This window comes from Nerophis lumbriciformis, linkage group LG14 (genome assembly GCF_033978685.3).
Source record: "Nerophis lumbriciformis linkage group LG14, RoL_Nlum_v2.1, whole genome shotgun sequence".
NCBI lineage: Eukaryota > Metazoa > Chordata > Actinopteri > Syngnathiformes > Syngnathidae > Nerophis > Nerophis lumbriciformis.
In genome coordinates, this window is record NC_084561.2 from 9,243,824 (window position 1) to 9,268,823 (window position 25,000).

Here is a 25,000-nt window from a genome sequence, read left to right on the forward strand (position 1 = left end):
ATTTACTTTGCAGCCAGTTCAGTTTTAGTTTTGTTTTGCGTAGCCTTCAATGCCTTTCTTAGCAGACTTTTGTTTATTTTTGATTTAAGTGTTAGATACCCTTTTACCTGCACGCTGCCTACCGCATATTGTGATCACGACAAACTATGTTCCCGACATCTACAAAGCAGTTAGCTACCGGCTGCCACCTACTGATATGGAAGGGTATTACACGGTTAATCTGCCGAGCTCTAGACAGCACGGACACCAACCTACCGATCTCAGAGCGGACACTAAGTAGGTTTTGTATATAATCCGGTGCGCCCTATGGTCCAGAAAAATACGGTATGTTTTCGTATAAGTGGGATTAGTTATATGTTTGTTGTATGTTGGAATGGCGACAGTGAAGGCCGCGTACGCACCCGGAGATGCAGATGCAGAGAGGGCACTCAGTAATAGCTCATTTATATACACAGTGCTGTGCAGGCATCCTATTACCATAGCGCCCGAGGCTGCAATCACTCTCCTGGTGCTCGCCTTCACGTCGCTCTGCCCCGGCTCACTCGGGCGCCCGAGCTGAGCGCCGATTGATTGCTTTGCCGGGGATTCAAAAAGCCTTTTCTCTGCCAAAAAAGCGGGGCTGAGGCTGGCGTGTGCCGACCGGGGCTCCGAGCCAGCCGGAGAGCGAAGGTGTTAACACCGAGGGAGGGGGCGAGCCGTGACGCCAACGACACATTGGAGGAGAGAGGTGGAGGGGCGGGCACTGGTGGGGGGGGGGGGGGGATGCTGATGCTGATGCTGATGCTGGCTGCGCTCGCATCCAAGCTCATCATTCTGCTCTCAGCATCTGTGGAAGAAGGCGATGCCTGCGCCGCGTGCACCTTCCGCTAAGCTGCTCCCCGCTCGCCGCTGAGACTCCGGGACGCCGAGGACAGAATATTAACGAGCAGAAGGTCTGCCGCTGCAAAGTAAGGGAAGGGGATTGAGTAGTGTCTCTCAGAAGCGTTGTTGCTGCTGTGTGTGGGGAAATAGGAGAGAGAGAAAGATCAACCGCCGGCATCTCCCAAATGGAGTGGAATGGGTTTAAGATGGTAAGGAAGAAAAGCTCCGGGCTTATCATTACACTTAATTACGCACACATTTCTCTCTGTTGACGCGTCTCCGTGCGCTCTTTAACTTCCGAGTTCCTCCGGTGTTGTCATTTGACGTGCAGGTAGAAACAGGTGTAAGGGAAGGAGAGGAAAGGGTTAAACTGGGTTGCCTTTGCAGCGTTGTGAAATATGTACCTGCAGGACGTCTTGTAGTAAATACAAGACGTCTTTGCGTGGTGCCGGCAGGTTGAGTTATTCCTTGCCCTGATGTGGGATCTGAGCCGAGGACGTCGTCGTAGCTCGTGCAGCCCTTTGAGACACTCGTGATTAAGGGCTATATAAATACACTTTGATTGAATGTTGTCTGTCTATCTGTGTTGGCCCTGCGATGAGGTGGCGACTTGTCCAGGGTGTACACCGCCTTCCGCCCGAATTCAGCTGAGATAGGCTCCAGCGACCCCAAAAAAGGGACAAGTGGTAGAAAATGGATGGATGGATGAGTTGGCGCAGTAAACAAGTATTAATATGGTGTGTGTACAAGGACCGCAAAATAGCAGACATTATTTGGCGTTTTGTTTCGCTATATTATGCAAAATAAACTTTTCTTACCTTCTGGTACCTGCTGATCTGTATTTGGGATCTGCATAAGTACTGAAAATTTGCGCGAGTCCGCCATCATAGTTGATGAGCTTCTTCTTTTTCTCTATCTTCTTGTTATGGGAGATTTCATCTTCCGCTGTTGCCATTTCTAATGTAAAGTAGCGTAAAGTTCTTACTTATATCTGTCAGTAAACTCGCCATGAAAGCGCTAAAACATACCGGTGTAGTGAGTCTACATTATTCACCCAAGGAACTTTAGTTATTAGAGAGTTCCGGTTCGACGATTTTTCACGGAGGGTTGTTTCCGGATGAGGAAATGCTGCTCCGTTATTGATTGAAGTAAAGTCTGAATGTCATTAAAACAGTTAGCGCCATCTTTTGACACTTATTCCACTCTCGTCCTTGCACGCTACAACAAAGATAACAGGGAGAAGACGCTGCCGAAGGTGAGCCACGTAAATAAGACCCGCCCACAAAACGGACCATCGTGAAGAGACGCTCAGAAAGCGACATTATCTGGCGTTTTGTTTCGCTATATTATGCAGAAGCAACTTTTCTTATTTGTATTTGGGATCTGCATAATTACTGAAAATGTGCGCGGATCCGCCATTGTAGTCAGTGCCGATAAGCTTCTTCTTTTTCTGTATCTTCTTCTTATGGGAGATTTCATCTTCCGCTGTTGCCATTTCTAATATAAAGTAGTGTAAAGTTCTTACTCATATCTGTCAGTAAACTCGCCATGAAAGCACTAAAACATACCGGTATTGTGAGTCTACATTATTCACCCAAGGAACTTTAGTTATTAGAGAGTTCCGGTCCGACAATTTTTCACGGAGGGTTGTTTCCGGATGAGGAAATGAAGTCTGAATGTCATTAAAACAGTTAGCGCCATCTTTTGACACTTCTTGCATGCTACACCGCTACAACAAAGATGACGGGGAGAAAACGCTGCCGAAGGTGAGCCACGTAAATAAGACCCGCCCACAAAACGGAGCATCCTGAAGAGACGCTCAGAAAGCGACATTAACTGGCGTTTTGTTTCGCTATAATATGCAGAAGCAACTTTTCTTGTCTGTATTTGGGATCAGCATAAGTACTGAAAATTTGCGCGCGTCCGCCATTGTAGTCTGTGCCGATAAGCTTCTTCTTTTTCTGTATCTTCTTGTTATGGGAGATTTCATCTTCCGCTGTTGCCTTTTCTAATATAAAGTAGTGTAAAGTTCTTACTTATATCTGTCAGTAAACTCGCCATGAAAGCGCTAAAAACATACCGGTGTAGTTAGTTTCATTATTCACCCAAGGAACTTTAGTTATTAGAGAGTTCCGGTTCGACGATTTTTCACGGAGGGTTGTTTCCGGATGAGGAAATGAAGTCTGAATGTCATTAAAACAGTTAGCGCCATCTTTTGACACTTCTTGCACGCTAAACCGCTACAACAAAGATAACGAGGAGAAGACTCTGCCGAAGGTGAGCCACGTAAATAAGACCCGCCCACAAAACGGAGCATGCTGAAGAGACGCTCAGAAAGCGACATTATCTGGCGTTTTGTTCCGCTATATTATGCAGAAGCAACTTATCTTATCTGTATTTGGGATCTGCATAAATACTGAAAATTTGCGCGCGTCCGCCATCGTCCGTGCCGATAAGACTCTTCTTTTTCTCTATCTTCTTGTTATGGGAGATTTCATCTTCCGCTGTTGCCATTTCTAATATAAAGTAGTGTAAAGTTCTTACTTATATCTGTCAGTCAACTCGCCATGAAAGCGCTAAAAACATACCGGTGTAGTGACTTTACATTATTCACCCAAGGAACTTTAGTTATAAGAGAGTTCCGTTTTTTCACGAGATAAATTTCCGATGTTGTTGTTTTTTCCAGATGAGGAACATTGTTTGAATGTATGATCATTATAATATTTATGTTTAAAAAAAACATGCATTGAGTACATGTATTTTTTTCTGTCAAAATGGAAAAAAACAAATACATTTAGTAAGAAATTATAAAGTACTTTAATGACTCATATTATTTCCAGGCTTTCGAGGGCCAAAAAAAATTACGTGGCGGGGCTAGATGTGGCCCCCAGGCCTGGAGTTTGACACCTGTGCTTTAGAGCAGTGTTTTTCAACGATTGGTGTGCCGTGGGAGATTATGTAATTTCACCTAATTGGGTTAAAAATATTTTTTTTGCAAACCAGTAATTGTAATACATAATACATACATAATCGGCAAATGTGCCCTTGAGTGTCTGCACTGTCTAGAGCTCGGCAGCAGGTAACTACCGTATTTTTCGGACTATAAGTCGCAGTTTTTTTCATAGTTTGGACAGGCTCCAGTGCGATTTATATGTTTTTTTCCTTCTTTATTATGCATTTTCGGCAGGTGCGACTTATACTCCGGTGCGACTTATACTCCGAAAAATACGGTAATTGCTTTGTATATGGCGTGGCGTGGTTGGGAGAGTGGCCGTGCCAGCAACCTGAGGGTTCCTGGCTCAATCCCCACCTTCTACCAACTTCATCACGTCCATTGTGTCCTTGAGCAAGACACTTCACCCTTGCTCCTGATGGGTGGTGGTTAGGGCTTTGCATGGCAGCTCCCGCCATCAGTGTGTGAATGGGTGAATGTTGAAATAGTGTCAAAGCGCTTTGAGTACCTTGAAGGTAGAAAAGCGCTATACAAGTATAACCCTTTTTTTTATTTAATTTTTTTGTGATCACGATATGCAGGTAAAAATGTATCTAATGCTTAAACCAAAAATAAACAAAAGGTGAGTGCCTCTAAAAAAAGGCATTCAAGCTATGCAGAACGAAACTACAACTGAACTGGCTACAAAGTAAAGAAAAACAGAATGCTGGACGACAGCAAAGACTTACAGCGTGTGGAGCAGAGATGGCGTCCACAAAGTGCATCCGTACATGACATGACAACAATGTCCACACAAAGAAGGATAGCAACAACTGAAATATTCTTGATTGCTAAAACAAAGTAGATGCGGGGAATAGTGCTCAAAGGAAGACATGAAACTGCTACAGGAAAATACCAACAAAACAGGAAAAGCCACCAAAATAGGAGCGCAAGACAAGAACTAAAACACTACACACCATACTTGCCAACCTTGAGACCTCCGAATTCGGGAGATATTTTCGAGTATTTCTTATATATATAATCCGTTCATGAATGAGTATATCCGTTCGGCCACCGTGTCCAATGGAGAAGTCTGATCTACAAAATGTGCAGGCCGCATACCCCTTCCCCTTCCAGCTGTCCTGGAAGAACTGGCATTATTTTTTTCCAATCATTTTGGAACTTGCAAGCGTACTTTTTCTTCTTACTCGTCGTCGCCATGTCTCTTCTTCGTTCTTCCGCTTCGTCTCTGTTATGTTTTTGGACATTACTACTTGCCGCACTTTTGAAGCAATGCATGATGGGAATCCGGATGTTGCGTGTCAGTGTAATAACGTGCCGGCTGGAATAAACACACGCTGAGAAATAGCTCCATCCTTGCCTACTTTATGGGTTATAGATAAACCTATGGCATACTTGCCAACCCTCCCGGATTTTCCGGGAGACTCCCGAAATTCAGCGCCTCTCCCGAAAACCTCCCGGGACAAATTTTCTCCCGAAAATCTCCCGAAATTTAGGCGGACTCAGGTCCATGAGGACCTGAGTCCGCTAACCCACAATATTAACAGCATACCTGCCCAATCACGTTATAACTGTAGAATGATGGAGGGCGAGTTCTTGGTTTCTTATGTGGGTTTATTGTTAGGCAGTTTCATTAACGTCCTCCCAGCGCGGCAACAACACACAACAACAGCAGTCACGTTTTCGTCTACCGTAAAACAGTTCGTCTGCCGTAAACAGCAATGTTGTGACACTCAAAAACAGGAGTTTTTGTGTAAAAGTAGACAGTTTTATGTCGTCCACAGCTCCTTTACCACATGGGGTCCCCCAGGGCTCAATCCTTGCCCCAATTTTATTTGAGCTTTACCTTCTCCCCCTTGGTTCTATTTTTAGGAAGTACAGTATTGCATTTCATTTTTATGCCGATGATTGCCAGATTTATTTTCCCATGGCACAAAATAACACGGTTCAACGTCTTATTGACTGCCTGCACGACATCAAAGTCTGGCTTTCAGCTAACTTCCTGAGCCTAAATGAAGATAAAACAGAAGTTATGTTGTTCGGTCCAAGTCGCTCTCCCTCCCCCAACGTTGACCTCGGCACTCTGACCCCGTATCTCAGCGACTGTGTCACAAACCTGGGGGTAAAGTTTGACTCAGATTTTAAATTCGAAAAACAAATCAGCAGCGTTGTTCAAAAAAGCTTTTATCAATTACGCCAAATAGCGAAAGTGAAACCGCTTCTATCAAGACATGATCTTGAGAAATTAATCCACGCTTTTATCTCGACTCGTCTTGACTACTGCAATGCCCTGTATGTTGGCATTAGCCAGGCCTCCCTCGCCCGCCTGCAGCTCGTGCAGAACTCTGCTGCTCGTCTGCTAACACAGACCCGCAGACGTGAGCACATCACCCCTATTTTAGCGTCCCTTCACTGGCTCCCTGTGCGTTACCGAATACATTTTAAACTCCTTTTATTTGTTTTTAAATGTCTAAACAACCTCGCGCCAACCTATCTCTCCGACCTCCTTCAGCCTTACTGCCCCACCCGATCCTTAATATCAGCCGATCAGCTGCTGTTGACGGTCCCTGACACAAGGCTGAAGCTTAGAGGTGACAGAGCTTTCGCCGTTGCTGCTCCCAAGCTCTGGAACGACCTACCCCTGAGTGTTAGACAAGTCTCCTCTCTTCCTGTTTTTAAATCTCTCTTAAAAACATACTTTTATTCCATGGCTTTTAACACTGAGTGATATCCATCCTGCAATGGCGCCCCATAATACACCTGCTGTGATCCTGTTTTTATGTTTTTATGTTTTTATTAATTCTATTTTAATTATTTATTTTTTTATCGTGTTCTGTTTGTGTTGTGTTGTGTTTGCTCGGTACTCGTTTTATCTTTTAACCTGTTCATTGTACAGCACTTTGGCTACCCCTGTGGTAAATTTTAAATGTGCTCTATAAATAAAGTTGATTTGATTTGATTTGACTCTTAAACAGGACAATAATGCCATCTAGTGCATTTGATGAAAGCACTTTTGTGCGTGCCACACATCAATGCATCATCAGAGAGGGTGTTCAGCATGGTTTGAAAAATAGTGACAGAGAATAGAACAAGGATGGACAATTCAACCCTTAACTCAACAATGAGTAGATGAGTGTTATGTGTGTGTATACGTGTAAATAAATGAACACTGAAATTCAAGTATTTATTTATATATACATTTATATATATATATATATATATATATATATATATATATATATATATATATAATAAAATAAATATATATATATATATATAATAAAATAAATATATATATATAGCTAGAATTCACTGAACGTCAAGTATTTCATATATATATATATATATATATATATATATATATATATATATGAAATTCTAGCTGTAAATATACTCCTCCCCTTGTAGCCATGCCCCCAACAACGCCCCCATCCCACCCTGACCACGCCCACCCCCACACCCGCCCCCCACCTCCCGAAATCGGAGGTCTCAAGGTCTGCAAGTTTGACCTATGGATAACGAAGACATATATAATAGTCTCCTTTTCAGGTGAGAGAGGACGCCAAAGGCAGTGCCTTTAAGGCACGCCCCCAATATTGTTGTCCAGGTGGAAATCGGGAGAAATTCGGGAGAATGGTTGCCCCGGGAGATTTTCGGGAGGGGCACTGAAATTCGGGAGTTTCCCGGAAAAACTATGCTACACACATGAAAACAGCAAAAAGTCCAAATAAGTCAGGTCGTGATGTGACAGGTGGTGACAGTACACCTACTTTGAGACAAGAGCTATAGTGATGCATGCTTGGTTATGGTTTAAATTCATATTCAACAATTGCGACAATGACATTTTACTGTCAATATCGAGTTACATTTTTTAATAATTTCTGCTGGTGGTGTGCCTTCTGATTTTTTCAATGGAAAAAAATGTGCCCTGGCTCAAAAAAGGGTGAAAAACCCAGTCTTAGTACTGGCGTGTTCGAGTTCCATGCACGCGCATCCTCTTTCCTTTCCTTTTTCTTCCAACTTTGCAACCATTTCATCACCTTCCCCAAATAAGGGGACCACATTTGTTTCCTCAGCCCGTCAGGTGTCACCCCCCCTTTGTACTTTTTTTACAGAGTGGCACATTCAAACATGTCATTGCGCGTGTTGGCTTTAAAGCTTTGTTCAATCAAAATGCTTAATTGGGCCGCCACCTATCTCATTCTCACTCTGCTCGTGGACCGGGACTGAGAGCTCTGCAGCCATGGATGCTTAGCAGGGTCACATGATTGATGGCGGCAGGAAGTAGCGTGGACGCGGGCAGAGAGATTGAACGATCAGAACCGAAAGGTGAAAGAAATTGTTGAGAATAGGACGTATGTGTGTGATTGTGAGGCCTCAGATGTGAGCCAGTGGGGCACCTGGGCTATCACACACACACACACACACACACACACACACACACACACACACATGCAGGACTCTATTACCCTCAGGCAGAACACGGTGAGCTCCAAGGTTACACATCAATGCTAATAGGGTAGGCTGTATAAGGAATTTATTATAGCGGCTGTGCAGCCGGCAAAAATATATGAGGCGTATTAAATGTAAGTGAAGACCACGCGGTAGAAACGGAAGATTGGGATGGCGAGTCCGACGGATGCTGATCGAAATGACCGCGCCGCTGAAAGCTAACAGGGTTTGGGAAAATACCCTGCTGCAAAAACTCTCAACGTTGAAGGAAAACAACACCCTCTTACCTCGGTTTCCAAAAACTCACATAAAAACCGAATTGTACAAAAAGCAAAGACATTTTTCCCATAAAAACTACCGTCTTTTTTGGATTGTAAGGCACGGTGCCGGTGATCGGGTCTTTTCAGGTCTGTTTTCATACAAAAGGTGCATTAATTCATCGTATTATGATTTATTTTTTCTACATTTTAAAACACTTCCCTGTGGTCTACATCAGTGTTTTTCAACCACTAGTATGCCGTGAGATACAGTCTTCATCTAATCTCAAAAATATTTTTTGCAAACCAGTAATTATAATCCGCAAATAATGTGCCGTTGTTGAGTGTCGGTGCTGTCTAGAGCTCGGCAGCGTAACCCTGTAATACTCTTCCATATCAGTAGGTGGCAGCAGGTAGCTAATTGCTTTGTAGATGTCGGGAACATGGTTTGTCATGATCACAATATGCGGGAGGTAGTGTGCAGGTAAAAAGGTATCTAACACTTAAACCAAAAATAAACAAAAGGCCAGTGCCGCTAAGAAAAGCATTGAAGCTTAGGAAAGGCTATGCAAAAAAAAAACTAAAACTGAACTGGCTGCAAAGTAAACAAAAACAGAATGCTGGACGACAGCAAAGACTTACTGTGGAGCAAAGACTGCGTCCACTAAGTACATCCGTACATGATATGACAATCAACAATGTCCCCACAAAGAAGGATAGCGTCCACACAACTTAAATAGTCTTGATTGCAAAAACAAAACAGGTGCGAGGAATACCGTTGAAGGAAAACGTGAAACTGCTACAGGAAATTACCAACAAAACAGGAAAAGCCACCAAAATAGGAGCGCAAGACAAGAAGTAAAACACTACACAGTGTTGTTGAGTGTCGGTGCTGTCTAGAGCTCGGCAGAGTAACCGTGTAATACTCTTCCATATCAGTAGGTGGCAGCCGGTAGCTAATTGCTTTGTAGATGTCGGAAAGAAGCGGGAGGCAGTGTGCAGGTAAAAAGGTGTCTAATGCTTAAACCAAAAATAAACAAAAGGTGAGTGCCGCTAAGAAAGGCTTTGAAGCTTAGGGAAGGCTATGCAAAACAAAACTAAAACTGAACTGGCTGCAAAGTAAACAAAAACAGAATGCTGGACGACAGCAAAGACTTACTGTGGAGCAGAGACTGCGTCCACTAAGTACATCCGTACATGACATGACAATCAACAATGTTCACACAAAGAAGGATAGCGTCCGCACAACTTAAATAGTCTTGATTGCAAAAACAAAGCAGGTGCGGGGAATACCGTTGAAGGAAGACGTGAAACTGCTACAGGAAATTACCAACAAAACAGGAAAAGCCACCAAAATAGGAGCGCAAGACAAGAAGTAAAACACTACACAGTGTTGTTGAGTGTCGGTGCTGTCTAGAGCTCGGCAGAGTAACCGTGTAGTTCTCTTCCATATCAGTAGGTGGCAGCCGGTAGCTAATTACTTTGTAGATGTCGGGAACATGGTTTGTCGTGATCACAATATGCGGGAGGCAGGTAAAAAGGTGTCTAATGCTTTAACCAAAAATATACAAAAGGTGAGTGCCGCTAAGAAAGGCTTTGAAGCTTAGGGAAGGCTATGCAGAACGAAACTAAAACTGAACTGGCTGCAAAGTAAACAAAAACAGAATGCTGGACGACAGCAAAGACTTACTGTAGAGCAAAGACTGCGTCCACTAAGTACATCCGTACATGACATGACAATCAACAATGTTCACACAAAGAAGGATAGCGTCCGCACAACTTAAATAGTCTTGATTGCAAAAACAAAGCAGGTGCGGGGAATACCGTTGAAGGAAGACGTGAAACTGCTACAGGAAATTACCAACAAAACAGGAAAAGCCACCAAAATAGGAGCGCAAGACAAGAAGTAAAACACTACACAGTGTTGTTGAGTGTCTGTGCTGTCTAGAGCTCGGCAGAGTATCCGTGTAATACTCTTCCTTATCTGTAGCCGGTAGCTAATTGCTTTGTAGATGTCGGAAACAGCGGGAGGCAGTGTGCAGGTAAAAAGGTGTCTATTGCTTAAACCAAAAAAAAACAAAAGGTGAATGCCCCTAAGAAAAGGCATTGCAGCTTAGGGAAATTGTTGCGTCTTAACAGTCTTCCCTCCCAGGGAATTAAAGTCACTGGTCAATCCCAAATTCTTTCAGATGACATATATGCAGAGTAAGAAGGACCATCAAGACAGAATAGGAATATTATCAAGTTTTACTAAAGCTTCAGGAGACCAGCCCACACCAATATATTCATATCGGCTTCTCGCATTCAAACGCAAGAGACAACTTCTTGCATCCGAAGAAAGCCCCCACTTGTCCAGAAAAGGAATAATAACTGCGATTTATATAGCGCTTTTCTAAGTACCCAAAGTCGCTTTACATGTAGAACCCATCAATCATTCACACCTGGTGGTGGTAAGATACTTTCATAGCCACAGCTGCCCTGGGGTAGACTGACGGAAGCGTGGCTGCAATTTGCGCCAACGGCCCCTCCGACCACCACCTATCATTCAATTCACCGGTGTGAGTGGCACCGGTGGCAAAAGGTGAAGTGTCCCGCCCAAGAACACAACGGCAGCGATTTTTGGATGGTAAGAGGCGGGGAGCGAACCTGCAACCCTCAGGTTTCTGGCACGGTTGCTCTACCCACTACGCCATGCCGCCCCTGATATATATAGATATAAGGGAGTACTCCAACTCCTACAGTGCAAGCCTTCAAGGTAACAAACACAGTTTACTTGCGGACATAAAATGAAAAACTAAAACGAGTACAAATGGAAAAACACTAGCTGATTTAAACATGACTATGAATAAAGAAATAACACTTAAACATACATGCATTCTCCACAAAGGCTATGCAGAACGAAACTAAAACTGAACTGGCTACAAAGTAAACAAAAACAGAATGCTGGACGACAGCAAAGACTTATTGTGGAGCAAAGACGGCGTCCACAAAGTACATCCGTACATGACATGACAATCAACAATGTCCCCACAAAGAAGGATGAAAACAACTGAAATATTCTTGATTGCCAAAACAAAGTAGATGCGGGAAATATCGCTCAAAGGAAGACATGAAACTGCTACAGGAAAATACCAAAAAAAGAGAAAAAAACACCAAAATAAGAGCGCAAGACAAGAACTAAAACACTACACACAGGAAAACAGCAAAACAACTCAAAATAAGTCAGGGGGTGATGTGACAGGTGGTGACTGTACACCTACTTTGAGACAAGAGCTATAGTGATGCATGCTTGGTTATGGTTTGAATTCATTCTAACCCTAACCCTAACCCTATGTTATGGTTATTAGATTAGATCTCGCTTTATCAGCCCTCCCCATTCTCTCCCTCTTTTTCCGCGCCCACCGAATTTGTGATTTTTGCGGGCAACGTAGCTCCGCAAAGGCGGGATCCACAGTATTCCTTTGTTGAAGAGGCGTGGATTCAGTTGTGAGACTCCGATTTGCATACCTTTTGCATTTGTTATCGTTCCCACGTTGCAGTTGCCGTTTATCACATTCATAGCTATAAGTGGCGCTGAGATCAAACCTCCCGTAGGTCCCAGCAGGGGGTGTGTTTGTGCTAATGCATCAGATCTAACGTGCATGTGTGAGTGCAGATATCAGTGGATATACAGTCATTTGTGCGTATGCTCATATTTGTCCACAACTTCAATTATTCCATTTTGCCAGTGTGCCTGAAACGACTCCACACTGGTATTTATATGATGAATTCTATAAGTATGTCACACATAGCCTAAAGATATGAACTATTACAGTACCCACCCTATTAATAAGTTCATACAGTACACATTCACAGTTTAAGTCGACATTATGGGCATAATAACCAATTAGTTCATTAAAGGATTATGTAAAGTAATTAAGGTGAAATAAAGTGCACAACTCGGCTGTGTGGTATCTCTTTGTTCATTATTTTCTAAAATATGACAGAAACTGTAATTTACCAACTTTCCCACATGAATTGTGCTTTTTTTTTGAGGGGGGAATATACTCTTTTTATTAGCCCCCAGGAAATAATATTTACATAAAATGAAACATTAAGAAAGAGGATTTAGGCTATTTCACTCTGGCAATAATAATTATTGAAATACAGAAAATCACCGCCTTTGGCAGAGGTTACGTTGTGAGGCCCGGGCCGATAGGAAAGACAACTTTGAGATTTAAGAAATAGTATTTTACCAGAAACTGTGTTTAAAGGTTGAACAAATGCATCAAGAAAACAAGAACATTTGAATTCCCACACGTGTGTTGAAAGATGAATATTCCTCAGGGCTGGCTGACTTACTGGTAGCTTTAATGGCTAACTTTCTGGTAGTACTCAGGGCTAACTTCCTGATAGTCCGGCTAACTTTCTGGTAGTGTGCATTGCCAACTTGCTGGTCTTCTGGCTAACTTCCTAGTAGTACTCAGGGCTAAATTCCGGGTAGTCCGGCTAACTTCCTGGTAGTCTGCATTGCCAACTTGCTGGTCGTCTGGCTAACTTCCTGGTAGTCTGGCTAACTTCCTGGTAGTCTGCATTGCCAACTTGCTGGTCGTCTGGCTAACTTCCTGGTAGCCTGGCTAACTTCCTGATAGTCCGACTAACTTTCTAGTCGTCTGCATTGCCAACTTCCTGGTAGTATTCAGGGCTAACTTCCTGGTAGTCAGGCTAACTTTCTAGTCGTCAGCATTGCCAACTTGCTGGTCGTCTGGCTAACTTCCTGGTAGTATTCAGGGCTAACTTCCTGGTAGTCCGGCTAACTTGCTGGTCGTCTGCATTGCCAACTTGCTGGTCGTCTGGCTAACTTCATGGTAGCCTGGCTAACTTTTTGATAGTCCGACTAACTTTCTAGTCGTCTGCATTGCCAACTTGCTGGTCGTCTGGCTAACTTCCTGGTAATACTCATGGCTAAATTCTTGGTAGTCCGGCTAACTTGCTGGTAGTCTGCATAGCCAACTTGCTGGTCGTCTGGCTAACTTCCTGATAGTACTCAGGGCTAACTTCCTGATAGTCCGGCTAACTTTCTGGTAGTCTGCATTGCCAACTTGCTGGTCGTCTGGCTAACTTCCTGGTAGCCTGGCTAACTTCCTGGTAGCCTGGCTAACTTCCTGATAGTCCGACTAACTTTCTAGTCGTCTGCATTGCCAACTTCCTGGTAGTATTCAGGGCTAACTTCCTGGTAGTCAGGCTAACTTTCTAGTCGTCAGCATTGCCAACTTGCTGGTCGTCTGGCTAACTTCCTGGTAGTATTCAGGGCTAACTTCCTGGTAGTCCGGCTAACTTGCTGGTCGTCTGCATTGCCAACTTGCTGGTCGTCTGGCTAACTTCATGGTAGCCTGGCTAACTTTTTGATAGTCCGACTAACTTTCTAGTCGTCTGCATTGCCAACTTGCTGGTCGTTTGGCTAACTTCCTGGTAATACTCATGGCTAAATTCTTGGTAGTCCGGCTAACTTGCTGGTAGTCTGCATAGCCAACTTGCTGGTCGTCTGGCTAACTTCCTGATAGTACTCAGGGCTAACTTCCTGATAGTCCGGCTAACTTTCTGGTAGTCTGCATTGCCAACTTGCTGGTCGTCTGGCTAACTTCTTGGTAGCCTGGCTAACTTCCTGATAGTCCGACTAACTTTCTAGTCGTCTGCATTGCCAACTTGCTGGTCGTCTGGCTAACTTCCTGGTTATACTCAGGGTTAAATTCCTGGTAGTACTCATGGCTAAATTCCGGTAGTCCAGCTAACTTCCTGGTAGTCTGCATTGCCTTGTTGCTGGTCGTCTGGCTAACTTTCTGATAGTCCGGCTAACTTTCTGGTAGTCTGCATTGCCAACTTGCTGGTCGTCTGGCTAACTTCCTGGTAGTACTCAGGGCTAACTTCCTGATAGTCCGGCTAACTTTCTGGTAGTCTGCATTGCCAACTTGCTGGTCGTCTGGCTAACTTCATGGTAGCCTGGCTAACTTTTTGATAGTCCGACTAACTTTCTAGTCGTCTGCATTGCCAACTTGCTGGTCGTCTGGCTAACTTCCTGGTAATACTCAGGGCTAAATTCCTGGTAGTCCGGCTAACTTCCTGGTAGTCTGCATAGCCAACTTGCTGGTCATCTGGCTAACTTCCTGGTAGTACTCAGGGCTAAATTCCTGGTAGTCCGGCTAACTTCCTGGTAGTCTGCATAGCCAACTTGCTGGTCGCCTGGCTAAATTCCTGGTAGCCTGGCTAACTTTTTGATAGTCCGACTAACTTTCTAGTTGTCTGCATTGTCAACTTGTTGGTCGTCGGGCTAACTTCCTGGTAGTACTCAGGGCTAAATTCCTGGTAGTCCGGCTAACTTCCTGGTAGTCTGCATAGCCAACTTGCTGGTCGTCTGGCTAACTTCCTGGTGGCCTGGCTAACTTTTTGATAGTCCGACTAACTTTCTAGTTGTCTGCATTGTCAACTTGTTGGTCGTCGGGCTAACTTCCTGGTAGTACTCAGGGCTAAATTCCTGATAGTCCGACTAACTTTCTAGTCGTCTGCATTGCCAACTTGCTGGTCGTCTGGCTAGCTTCCTGGTAGTACTCAGGGTTAAATTCCTGGTAGTACTCATGGCTAAATTCCGGTAGTCCAGCTAACTTCCTGGTAGTCTGCATTGCCTTGTTGCTGGTCGTCTGGCTAACTTTCTGATAGTCCGACTAACTTTCTAGTCGTCTGCATTGCCAACTTGCTGGTCGTCTGGCTAACTTCCTGGTAGTACTCAGGGCTAACTTCCTGATAGTCCGGCTAACTTTCTGGTAGTCTGCATTGCCAACTTGCTGGTCGTCTGGCTAACTTCATGGTAGCCTGGCTAACTTTTTGATAGTTCGACTAACTTTCTAGTCGTCTGCATTGCCAACTTGCTGGTCGTCTGGCTAACTTCATGGTAGCCTGGCTAACTTTTTGATAGTTCGACTAACTTTCTAGTCGTCTGCATTGCCAACTTGCTGGTCGTCTGGCTAGCTTCCTGGTAGTACTCAGGGCTAACTTCCTGATAGTCCGGCTAACTTCCTGGTAGTCTGCATTGCCAACTTGCTGGTCGTCTGGCTAACTTCCTGGTCGCCTGGCTAACTTCCTGATAGTCCGACTAACTTTCTTGTCGTCTGCATTGCCAACTTGCTGGTCGTCTGGCTAGCTTACTGGTAGTACTCAGGGCTAACTTCCTGGTAGTCTGCATTGCCAACTTGCTGGTCGTCTGGCTAACTTCCTGGTAGCCTGGCTAACTTTCTGATAGTCCGGCTAACTTCCTGGTGGTCTGCATTGCCAACTTGCTGGTCGTCTGGCTAACTTCCTGGTAGTACTCAGGGCTAACTTCCTGGTAGTCCGGCTAACTTGCTGGTCGTCTGCATTGCCAACTTGCTGGTCGTCTGGCTAACTTCCCGGTAGTACTCAGGGCTAACTTCCTGGTAGTCTGCATTGCCAACTTGCTTTGTCGTCTGGCTGACTTTCTGGTAGCCTGGCTAACTTCCTGATAGTCCAGCTAACTTCCTGGTAGTCTGCATTGACAACTTGCTGGTCGTCTGGCTAACTTCCTGGTAGCCTGGCTATTTTCCTGATAGTCCGGCTAACTCTCTGGTCGTCTGCATTGCCAGCTTGCTGGTCGTCTGGCTAACTTCCTGGTAGTACTCAGGGCTAACTTCCTGGTAGTCCGGCTAACTTGCTGGTCGTCTGCATTGCCAACTTGCTGGTCGTCTGGCTAACTTCCTGGTAGTACTCAGGGCTAACTTCCTGGTAGTCAGGCTAACTTTCTGGTAGTCTGCATTGCTATCTTGCTGGTCTTCTGGCTAACTTCCTGGTAGTACTCAGGGATAACTTCCTGGTAGTCTGCATTGCCAACTTGCTTTGTCGTCTGGCTGACTTTCTGGTAGCCTGGCTAACTTCCTGATAGTCCGACTAACTTTCTGGTAGTCTGCATTGCCAACTTGCTGGTCGTCTGGCTAACTTCCTGGTAGTACTCAGGGCTAACTTCCTGGTAGTCTGCATTGCCAACTTGCTGGTCGTCTGGCTAACTTCCTGGTAGCCTGGCTAACTTTCTGATAGTCCGGCTAACTTCCTGGTAGTCTGCATTGCCAACTTGCTGGTCGTCTGGCTAACTTCCTGGTAGCCTGGCTAACTTTCTGATAGTCCGGCTAACTTCCTGGTAGTCTGCATTGCCAACTTGCTGGTCGTCTGGCTATCTTTCAGGTAGTCAATACAGCTGAAGTCTTGGTACTCACATCCTGGTAGTCTGCATGGCTAACTTGCTGTTAGTCTGGCTAACCTCCTTGTAGTACTCAGGGCTATCTTCCTGATAGTCCAGCTAACTTCGTGGTAGCCTGGCTAACTTCTTGGTAGTCTGGCTAACATCCTTGCAGTCTGGCTAAATTTCTCACGACTACTCAGGACCTTCGTATTGTGAGGCATACGCACTAACCCTTCTTCCACCGTGCTGCCCGGCCTACTTCCTGATAGTCTAAATTACTAAATGGCTGGTAGTCTGGCTGGCTTTCCTGGTTGACAAAATTCCTGGTAGTCTGGCTAACTTCCTGGTAATCTGTCTGACTTGCTGGTTGTCCTCATGGCTAACTTACTGGTAGGCTGGCTAACTTCCTGGTGGTCTGGCTAACTTCTCGGTTGTCTGCATGGCTAACGTTTTGGTAGCCTGGATAAATTCCTGAGAGTCTGGCTAAATCCTTTGTAGCATGGCTAACTTCTTGGTTGTCTATACTTAGGCAAAATACCCGGGTGGTATGCATGACTTACCTAATATTAGTCTAGCTATAACTTCCCAGTACTCTAGCTAACTTGTTGGTAGTCCGGCTAACTGTGTGTGTGTGTGTGTGTGTGTGTGTGTGTGTGTGTGTGTTTTGGGATTTACGGCATTTTGGTTTGCTTTGTTTTTGATCCGATAACATTTATGTGATTGCAGGATTTCAAATTTGCTGCATTTTCATGGTGTTTGTGTGTTAGGAGCGTTTGGACCAGAGGTGTCAAAGTCGTTTCCACTGAGGGCCACATCGCAGTTGTGTTTGGGCCCCAGAGGCCTGGAGGTTCTGCTACGGAAGCTTTGTGTCATCATACTTGCCAACCTTGAGACCTCCGATTTCGGGAGGTGGGGCGGGGCGTGGTTAAGAGGGGAGGAGTATATTGACAGCTAGAAGTCAAGTATTTCATACATATATATATATATATATATATATATATATATATATATATATATATATATATATATATATATATATATATATATATATATCCTGAAAATATGCAAACAAAACTGTGTTTGGATAATTGATACTTCAAACTTGCATAAATAAATATTAAGGAATATAACATAACTTGGCTTCTGAGAGCTTCAAAATGTAGTGAATAAAATGCTAAAGTTGTTGATAAACAAGCAATTATTTTAATAATTAAATATGGTCATTTTAAATGAATTATTATGATAATTTAAAATTAATTATTTCAAATATGTTTATTTTAATGTAAAATTCTATGGCTGGATGTAATAAGGAGTCAGAAAAAATCAAAATTAAAATAAAATTAATTTTGATGTTTTTAGCAAAATATAGTAAAAATGTATTTAGTTTTTTTTTTTTTTTTTAATTAATAAATATCTATTTATTTTTAGGTAAGATAAACATAATCATACAATGTATCTCTAGTCTGGATGATTTACTTCTTGTCACCCTGTTGTCCTCCTGTAGTGGAAAAAAGGCTGTCCTCACTCAGGTCCGCATGGAGCTGGAGGGGGCGTGGCCTCCAGCTCCGGCTGAAAATCGGGAGATTTTCGGGAGAATATTTGTCCCGGGAGGTTTTCGGGAGAGGCGCTGAATTTCGGGAGTCTCCCGGAAAATTCGGGAGGGTTGGCAAGTATGGTTGTCATATTGTCAGTAGGAACTTGGTGCTGCTTACAATCTCCACTGCTGTGCCGGTGCCCCCTGAAGTCGACGATGATATGTAAATGAAGTGGTTTAGACGTTTGCTAAGCGTCTGCACCTGTACTTCACACTTCCAGTGACGTCGTACTGATATTTGACTACTGTTATGATCCAGTACCGCCGCAAAAGTGTTTCCATTGACTTGAAACGTCTGTGAAGAAAGGCCCGATGGAAGCGTTTAATGAGCTAAAAGCCTGTGTGAATAAGACGCCGCTCGAACAATCTCTGTCCCAATTAGCACGCTTTGGTTTTTTAAATATTCCTTTTGTGCGAGGCCTAAACACACATGAAGACTCACAAAACGCTCACATTGAAAATTTAATAGGCTTCCACTGCGACATCCTTCATTTATTTAAAATGTCGGGCCTTTTTTTTTTTTTTGCATTTTCCAAAAGGCAGAAATGTGAGCGCGGTTGACAAATACTAGACCTAATTCCTTTGGCAGCGGCTCAAACTGCTACAGACAGACACATAATCAGCTGGGGAGCGCCGGCGCCTCAGCCCACTAGCAAACACGAGACGGGAGCCCTTGTTGTGCGCCGCCGCTTTTTCAGAATAAATATCCCGGCGGAAAACACCGTGGGAGGAAAAGAGGTATTCATGTGCATATCGCTCTTTGTTCAGCCAGGAGAAGAGAAGACGGGGGAAGGCTTTCTTAGCCACTTTGCCGCTCCTTCTCTCCGCCGTCCGCTATCTCGCCGCTCCCTCTGCCTCTCATCCCGCACTGTACCTTGTGTGTTTTGCTACGCGTACAGATGTCGGGCTTTGAGTGGCAGCTCCTCCCGAAAAAAAAAAAAAAAAGGCGCCAGCGTCTGACTCGTCTCATCTGCATTTTGCATCCCAGGAAACAAAGCCTGAGCAGACAGCGGCGTAAAGCGTCAGCGGGCAGACGGGTTGTTTGTTGTGAGAGAGGAAGACAGTGTGTGTGTGTGCGTGTTGTGTGTGGCAGCTTAACTGGCCCCAGCGCTGTTGCGGAATGATGTTTAAAGGACGTTTCAAGGTCGGGCTTTCGACAGGCCTGGCTGCCGCCGACGTATTAAACATTCATGCGTTTCTGTAGCCGGATGAATTATACATTCAACATGAAAGTGAACATGCCGCAAAATGGCAACATTGTTGCCGGGTAATCGACACATTAGCGCCGCGTGGCTTATGTCATCAACGGCCACGCCGCCCTCGGTGTGGAGACGAGGGAGGGGAAAAAAACGCGTGTAGCTTTCCTGCGGCCGCACAATCCTTGTAAAAATGGTAAAAATCGGAGCAAAAAAATATATGTTCTTTCAACACTTAAAAAAAAATGCTGGGTTATTTTGATAACCCAATTTAATCCATCCATCCATCTACTTCCGCTTAGCCGAGGTCGGGTCGCGGGGGCAGCAGCCTAAGCCAGTGTTTTTCAACCTTTTTTTTTCCGTTGAAAAAAATGCGGAGGCACACCGCCAGCAGAAATCATTAAAAAACTAAACTCTTCCATCCATCCATCCATCCATCCATCTTCTTCCGCTTATCCGAGGTCGGGTCGCGGGGGCAGCAGCCTAAGCAGGGAAGCCCAGACTTCCCTCTCCCCAGCCACTTCGTCCAGCTCTTCCTGTGGGACCCCGAGGCGTTCCCAGGCCAGCCGGGAGACATAGTCTTCCCAACGTGTCCTGGGTCTTCCCCGCGGCCTCCTACCGGTCGGACGTGCCCTAAACACCTCCCTAGGGAGGCGTTCGGGTGGCATCCTGACCAGATGCCCGAACCACCTCATCTGGCTCCTCTCGATGTGGAGGAGCAGCGGCTTTACTTTGAGCTCTTCCCGGATGGCAGAGCTTCTCACCCTATCTCTAAGGGAGAGCCCCGCCACCCGGCGGAGGAAACTCATTTCGGCCGCTTGTACCCGTGATCTTGTCCTTTCGGTCACAACCCAAAGCTCATGACCATAGGTGAGGATGGGAACGTAGATCGACCGGTAAATTGAGAGCTTTGCCTTCCGGCTCAGCTCCTTCTTCACCACAACGGATCGATACAGCGTCCGCATTACTGAAGACGCCGCACCGATCCGCCTGTCGATCTCACGATCCACTCTTCCCTCACTCGTGAACAAGACTCCGAGGTACTTGAACTCCTCCACTTGGGGCAAGATCTCCTCCCTAAACTAAACTAAACTAAACTCAGTTCACAGTAAAAAGTCGCAATTGTTGGATATGACTTTAAAGCATAACCAAGCATGCATCACTATAGCTCTTGTCTTAAAGTAGGTGTACTGTCACCACCTGTCACATCACGCCCTGACTTATTTGGACTTTTTTGCTGTTTTCTTGTGTGTACTGTTTTACTTCTTGTCTTGCGCTCTTATTTTGGTGTTTTTTTCTCTTTTTTTGGTATTTTCCTGTAGCAGTTTCATGTCTTCCTTTTAAGCGATATTTCTCGCATCTACTTTGTTTTAGCAATCAAGAATATTTCAGTTGTTTTTATCCTTCTTTGTGGGGACATTGTTGATTGTCACGTCATGTTCAGATGTACATTGTTGCTCCACAGTAAGTCTTTGCTGTCGTCCAGCATTCTGTTTTTGTTTACTTTGTAGCCAGTTCAGTTTTAGTTTCGTTCTGCATAGCCTTCCCTAAGCTTCAATGCCTTTTCTTAGGGGCACTCACCTTTTGTTTATTTTTGGTTAATGCATTAGACACTTTTTTACCTGCACACTGCCTCCCGCTGTTTCCGACATCTACAAAGCAATTAGCTACCGGCTGCCACCTACTGATATGGAAGAGTATTACACGGTTACTCTGCCGAGCTCTAGACAGCACCGACACTCAACAACAACACATCATTTGCAGACTATAATCACTGGGTTGCAAAAATATTTTTAACCCTAATAGGTGAAATTAGATAATCTCCCACGGCACACCTGAAGGTATCTCACGGCACACTAGTGTGCCGCGGCACAGTGGTTGAAAAACATTGGCCTAAGCATCAGGCCACATAAAATATTGGGGCATACAATATAAAATGATGTCAGAATCAGAATCAGAATACCTTTATTGTCATTGTATGGAAACAACGAAATTGGACAGCAATCCAGCTCAGTGCTTTTAAAACAAACCTACATAAAATAGTCTTAAGACAACAACAATAATAAAACAATTTAAAATTTAAAAACATAATAAAAATGTTTAAAAAAAACATATTGCTCAGTAGATCTTTATCAGAGGTAAGCAAGTAATAAAGTGGTGAGTGTTCAGGTAAGTGCAGAGTGTAGGACAATAACAGCTCTACGATAGAAACTGATTTTCAGTCTATTTGGCCTTGCTTTGATGGTCTCATAACGCCTCACTGAGGGCAAGACTTCAAGCCAGTGGTGACCTGGGTGGGATGAGTCCCTGAGGATGCTGTGACGGGCTACCTAAAATATTGCTGCATATAACATAAAATTATGTGAAGGGCCATGTAAAATATCGCGGCATATAACATAAAATGATGTGACGGGCCGCATAAAATATTACGACATGTAATATAAAATGATGTGACGGGCCACTTAAAATATCGCGGCATATAACATAAAATAATGTGACAGGCCATTTAAAATATTGCGGCATATAACAAAATGATGTGACAGGCCAGTTAAAATATTGCAGCATATAACAAAATGATGTGACAGGCCACATAAAATATTGCGGCGTATACCATAAAATTATGTGAAGGGCCACATAAAATATTGCGGCATATAACATAAAATTATGTGACTGGCCTCATTAAATATTGCGGCAAATAACATAAAATGACGTGACGGGCCACATAAAATATTGCGGCATATAACATAAAATAATGTGACGGTCCACTTAAAATATCGCAGCATATAACATAAAATGATGTGACAGGCCAGTCAAAATATTGCGGCATATAACAAAATGATGTGACAGGCTAGTTAAAATATTGCGGCATATAACAAAATGATGTGACAGGCCACTTAAAATATTGCGTCGTATACCATAAAATTATGTGAAGGGCCACATAATTATTGCGGCATGTAACATAAAATTATGTGACTGGCCTCATTAAATATTGCGGCAAATAACATAAAATGATGTGACAGGCCACATAAAATATTGCGGCATATAACATAAAATGATGTGACGGGCCAGTTAAAATATTGCGGCATATAACAAAATGATGTGACAGGCTAGTTAAAATATTGCGGCATATAACAAAATGATGTGACAGGCCAGATAAAATATTGCGGCATATAACAAAATGATGTGACAGGCCACATAAAATATTGCGGCGTATACCATAAAATTATGTGAAGGGCCACATAATTATTGCGGCATATACCATAAAATTATGTGAAGGGCCACATAAAATATTGTGGCTTATAACATAAAATTATGTGACTGGCCTCATTAAATATTGCGGCAAATAACATAAAATGATGTGACAGGACACATAAAATATTGCGGCATATAACATAAAATGATGTGACGGGCCACTTAAAATATCGCGGCATATAACATAAAATGATATGACAGGCCAGTTAAAATATTGCGGCATATAACAAAATGATGTGACAGGCCAGTTAAAATATTGCGGCGTATACCATAAAATTATGTGAAGGGCCACATAAAATATTGTGGCATTTAACATAAAATTATGTGACTGGCCTCATTAAATATTGCGGCAAATAACATAAAATGATGTTACGGGCCACTTAAAATATCGCGGCATATAACATAAAATGATGTGACAGGCCAGTTAAAATATTGCGGCATATAACAAAATGATGTGACAGGCCAGATAAAATATTGCGGCATATAACAAAATGATGTGACAGGCCACATAAAATTTTGCGGCATATAACAAAATGATGTGACAGGCCACATAAAATATTGCGGCATATAACAAAATGATGTGACAGGCCACATAAAATATTGCGGCGTATACCATAAAATTATGTGAAAGGCCACGTAAATATAGCGGCATATAACATTAAATTATGTGAAGGGCCACATAAAGTATTGCGGCATATAACATAAAATTATGTGACGGGCCACTTAAAATATTGCGGCATATAACATAAAATGATGTGACGGGCCAGTTAAAATATTGCGGCATACAACAAAATGATGTGACAGGCCACATAAAATATTGCGGCGTTATGAAGAGCAATCCATTTTTTGGGGGTTATAAATGTTAGAATAATTATGTACATATTATCACACGACTCTTATGCTTAAGGGCCGTTGCTATAGTTATTATCAATTGTGCTGAAGTTGTAATTTTCTATCCTTGCAAAGGAGACAGCTGGCAATCCAAAAATATTGCAAGTCGTCTCGTACCAGTGTTTGTGTCCAGACTCGGCCTGCTGACTGCCAAGGTCTAACATCGAGTACCGTGACGCAGACAAAGCAGAGACAGGGCGATATCGCGAGTGTCAGCACATTTGCATTTCATTAATAGTCATATATTGTGTCTGACTGGGGCTGTTGAGATTACCCTCTTACCTCAGCAACAGCCTCAGTGACGTAACCGGGGACCTCCAAAATAAATAGAGGAGCACGTGGGCAGGATTTTAGAGCGTAGTTTGGAACAGTAACGAGAGTACAGCCCAAAAACGTCTCTCCTCGTTGAGCAAAATTGAACTCTGTCTCTGCATGATTCCTTGCTTCTGGTCTGTTTAATAGATGTCATCAGTGTTTGAACCTGACAATAAGGTTATTATTGTAACTCAATTTCTGGGTTTTCAGAACTATGAACCATTTTTTTTGTTTTGTTTAGGGTTTTTTTTGGTTTATTGGGACTTAATTAAATGTATTAATACTATTATTTGGTGCAGCCAAATATCCATATTTTTAACCATCAATCAATTGCATAACTACAGTATTACGTATAAATCTAAATTGTAAATATATGTAGGGCTGTGAATTTTTGGGCACCACATGATTCCATTCGATTATCGGGGGTAACAATTTAATTCAAAACGATTCTCGATTTAAAATCGATACTTTTTTAATAACATTAGATGCCAGTTCTATGATTAACTACATTTCTCCATTAAATATATAAACATCTCAAATAAATGTGTAATATTTATATACTTAAAATTCAACCCAATTATTGAATAAAGTCAAATACAAATAAGTTAACAATAGAAGTATCCAACTGTTCTTTTTTCTAAAGTAAGTCTGTACATCAACAACATGATTTGCCTGACTGGCTGGACAGGACAGATTTTTTAAATGATTAAGAATCGCTACAAAAAAGGATGAAAATTACCGTTTTTTAAGGACTATAAGGCGCACTTAAATTATTATTTTTTCTTCTCAAAACTCGACAGTACGGAATAATTCCTGTTTTGCTTACCGACCTCAAAGCAATTTTATTTGGTACATGGTGAAATGATAAGTGTGAGCGGTAGATGGCAGTCATACATAAGAGATATGTGTAAACTGCAATATGATGGCAATATGAATCAAGTAAACAACACCAACATTTTATATGTTCCATTGAAAATATAGAACAATACACACGGCGCTCAAAAATCT

General features: G+C 43.2%; 1 protein-coding gene across 11 annotated transcripts in view; it reads left to right on the forward strand.

Moving 5' to 3' along the window:
- The window catches only part of elavl4 (ELAV like neuron-specific RNA binding protein 4), a 342,263-nt gene that overhangs the window by 109,118 nt on the left and 208,145 nt on the right, over window positions 1–25,000 (forward strand). The window contains exon 1 of one of the 11 annotated variants that reach the window (XM_072914621.1): window positions 867–1,070. The exons of the other annotated variants lie outside the window; for them this stretch is intronic. Within the exon in view, the coding sequence (XP_072770722.1) occupies window positions 1,047–1,070 (24 nt within the window). The 5' untranslated portion in view covers window positions 867–1,046. Of the gene's footprint in view, window positions 1–866; window positions 1,071–25,000 lie in introns of those variants that run through there. 11 annotated transcript variants of the gene reach the window in all.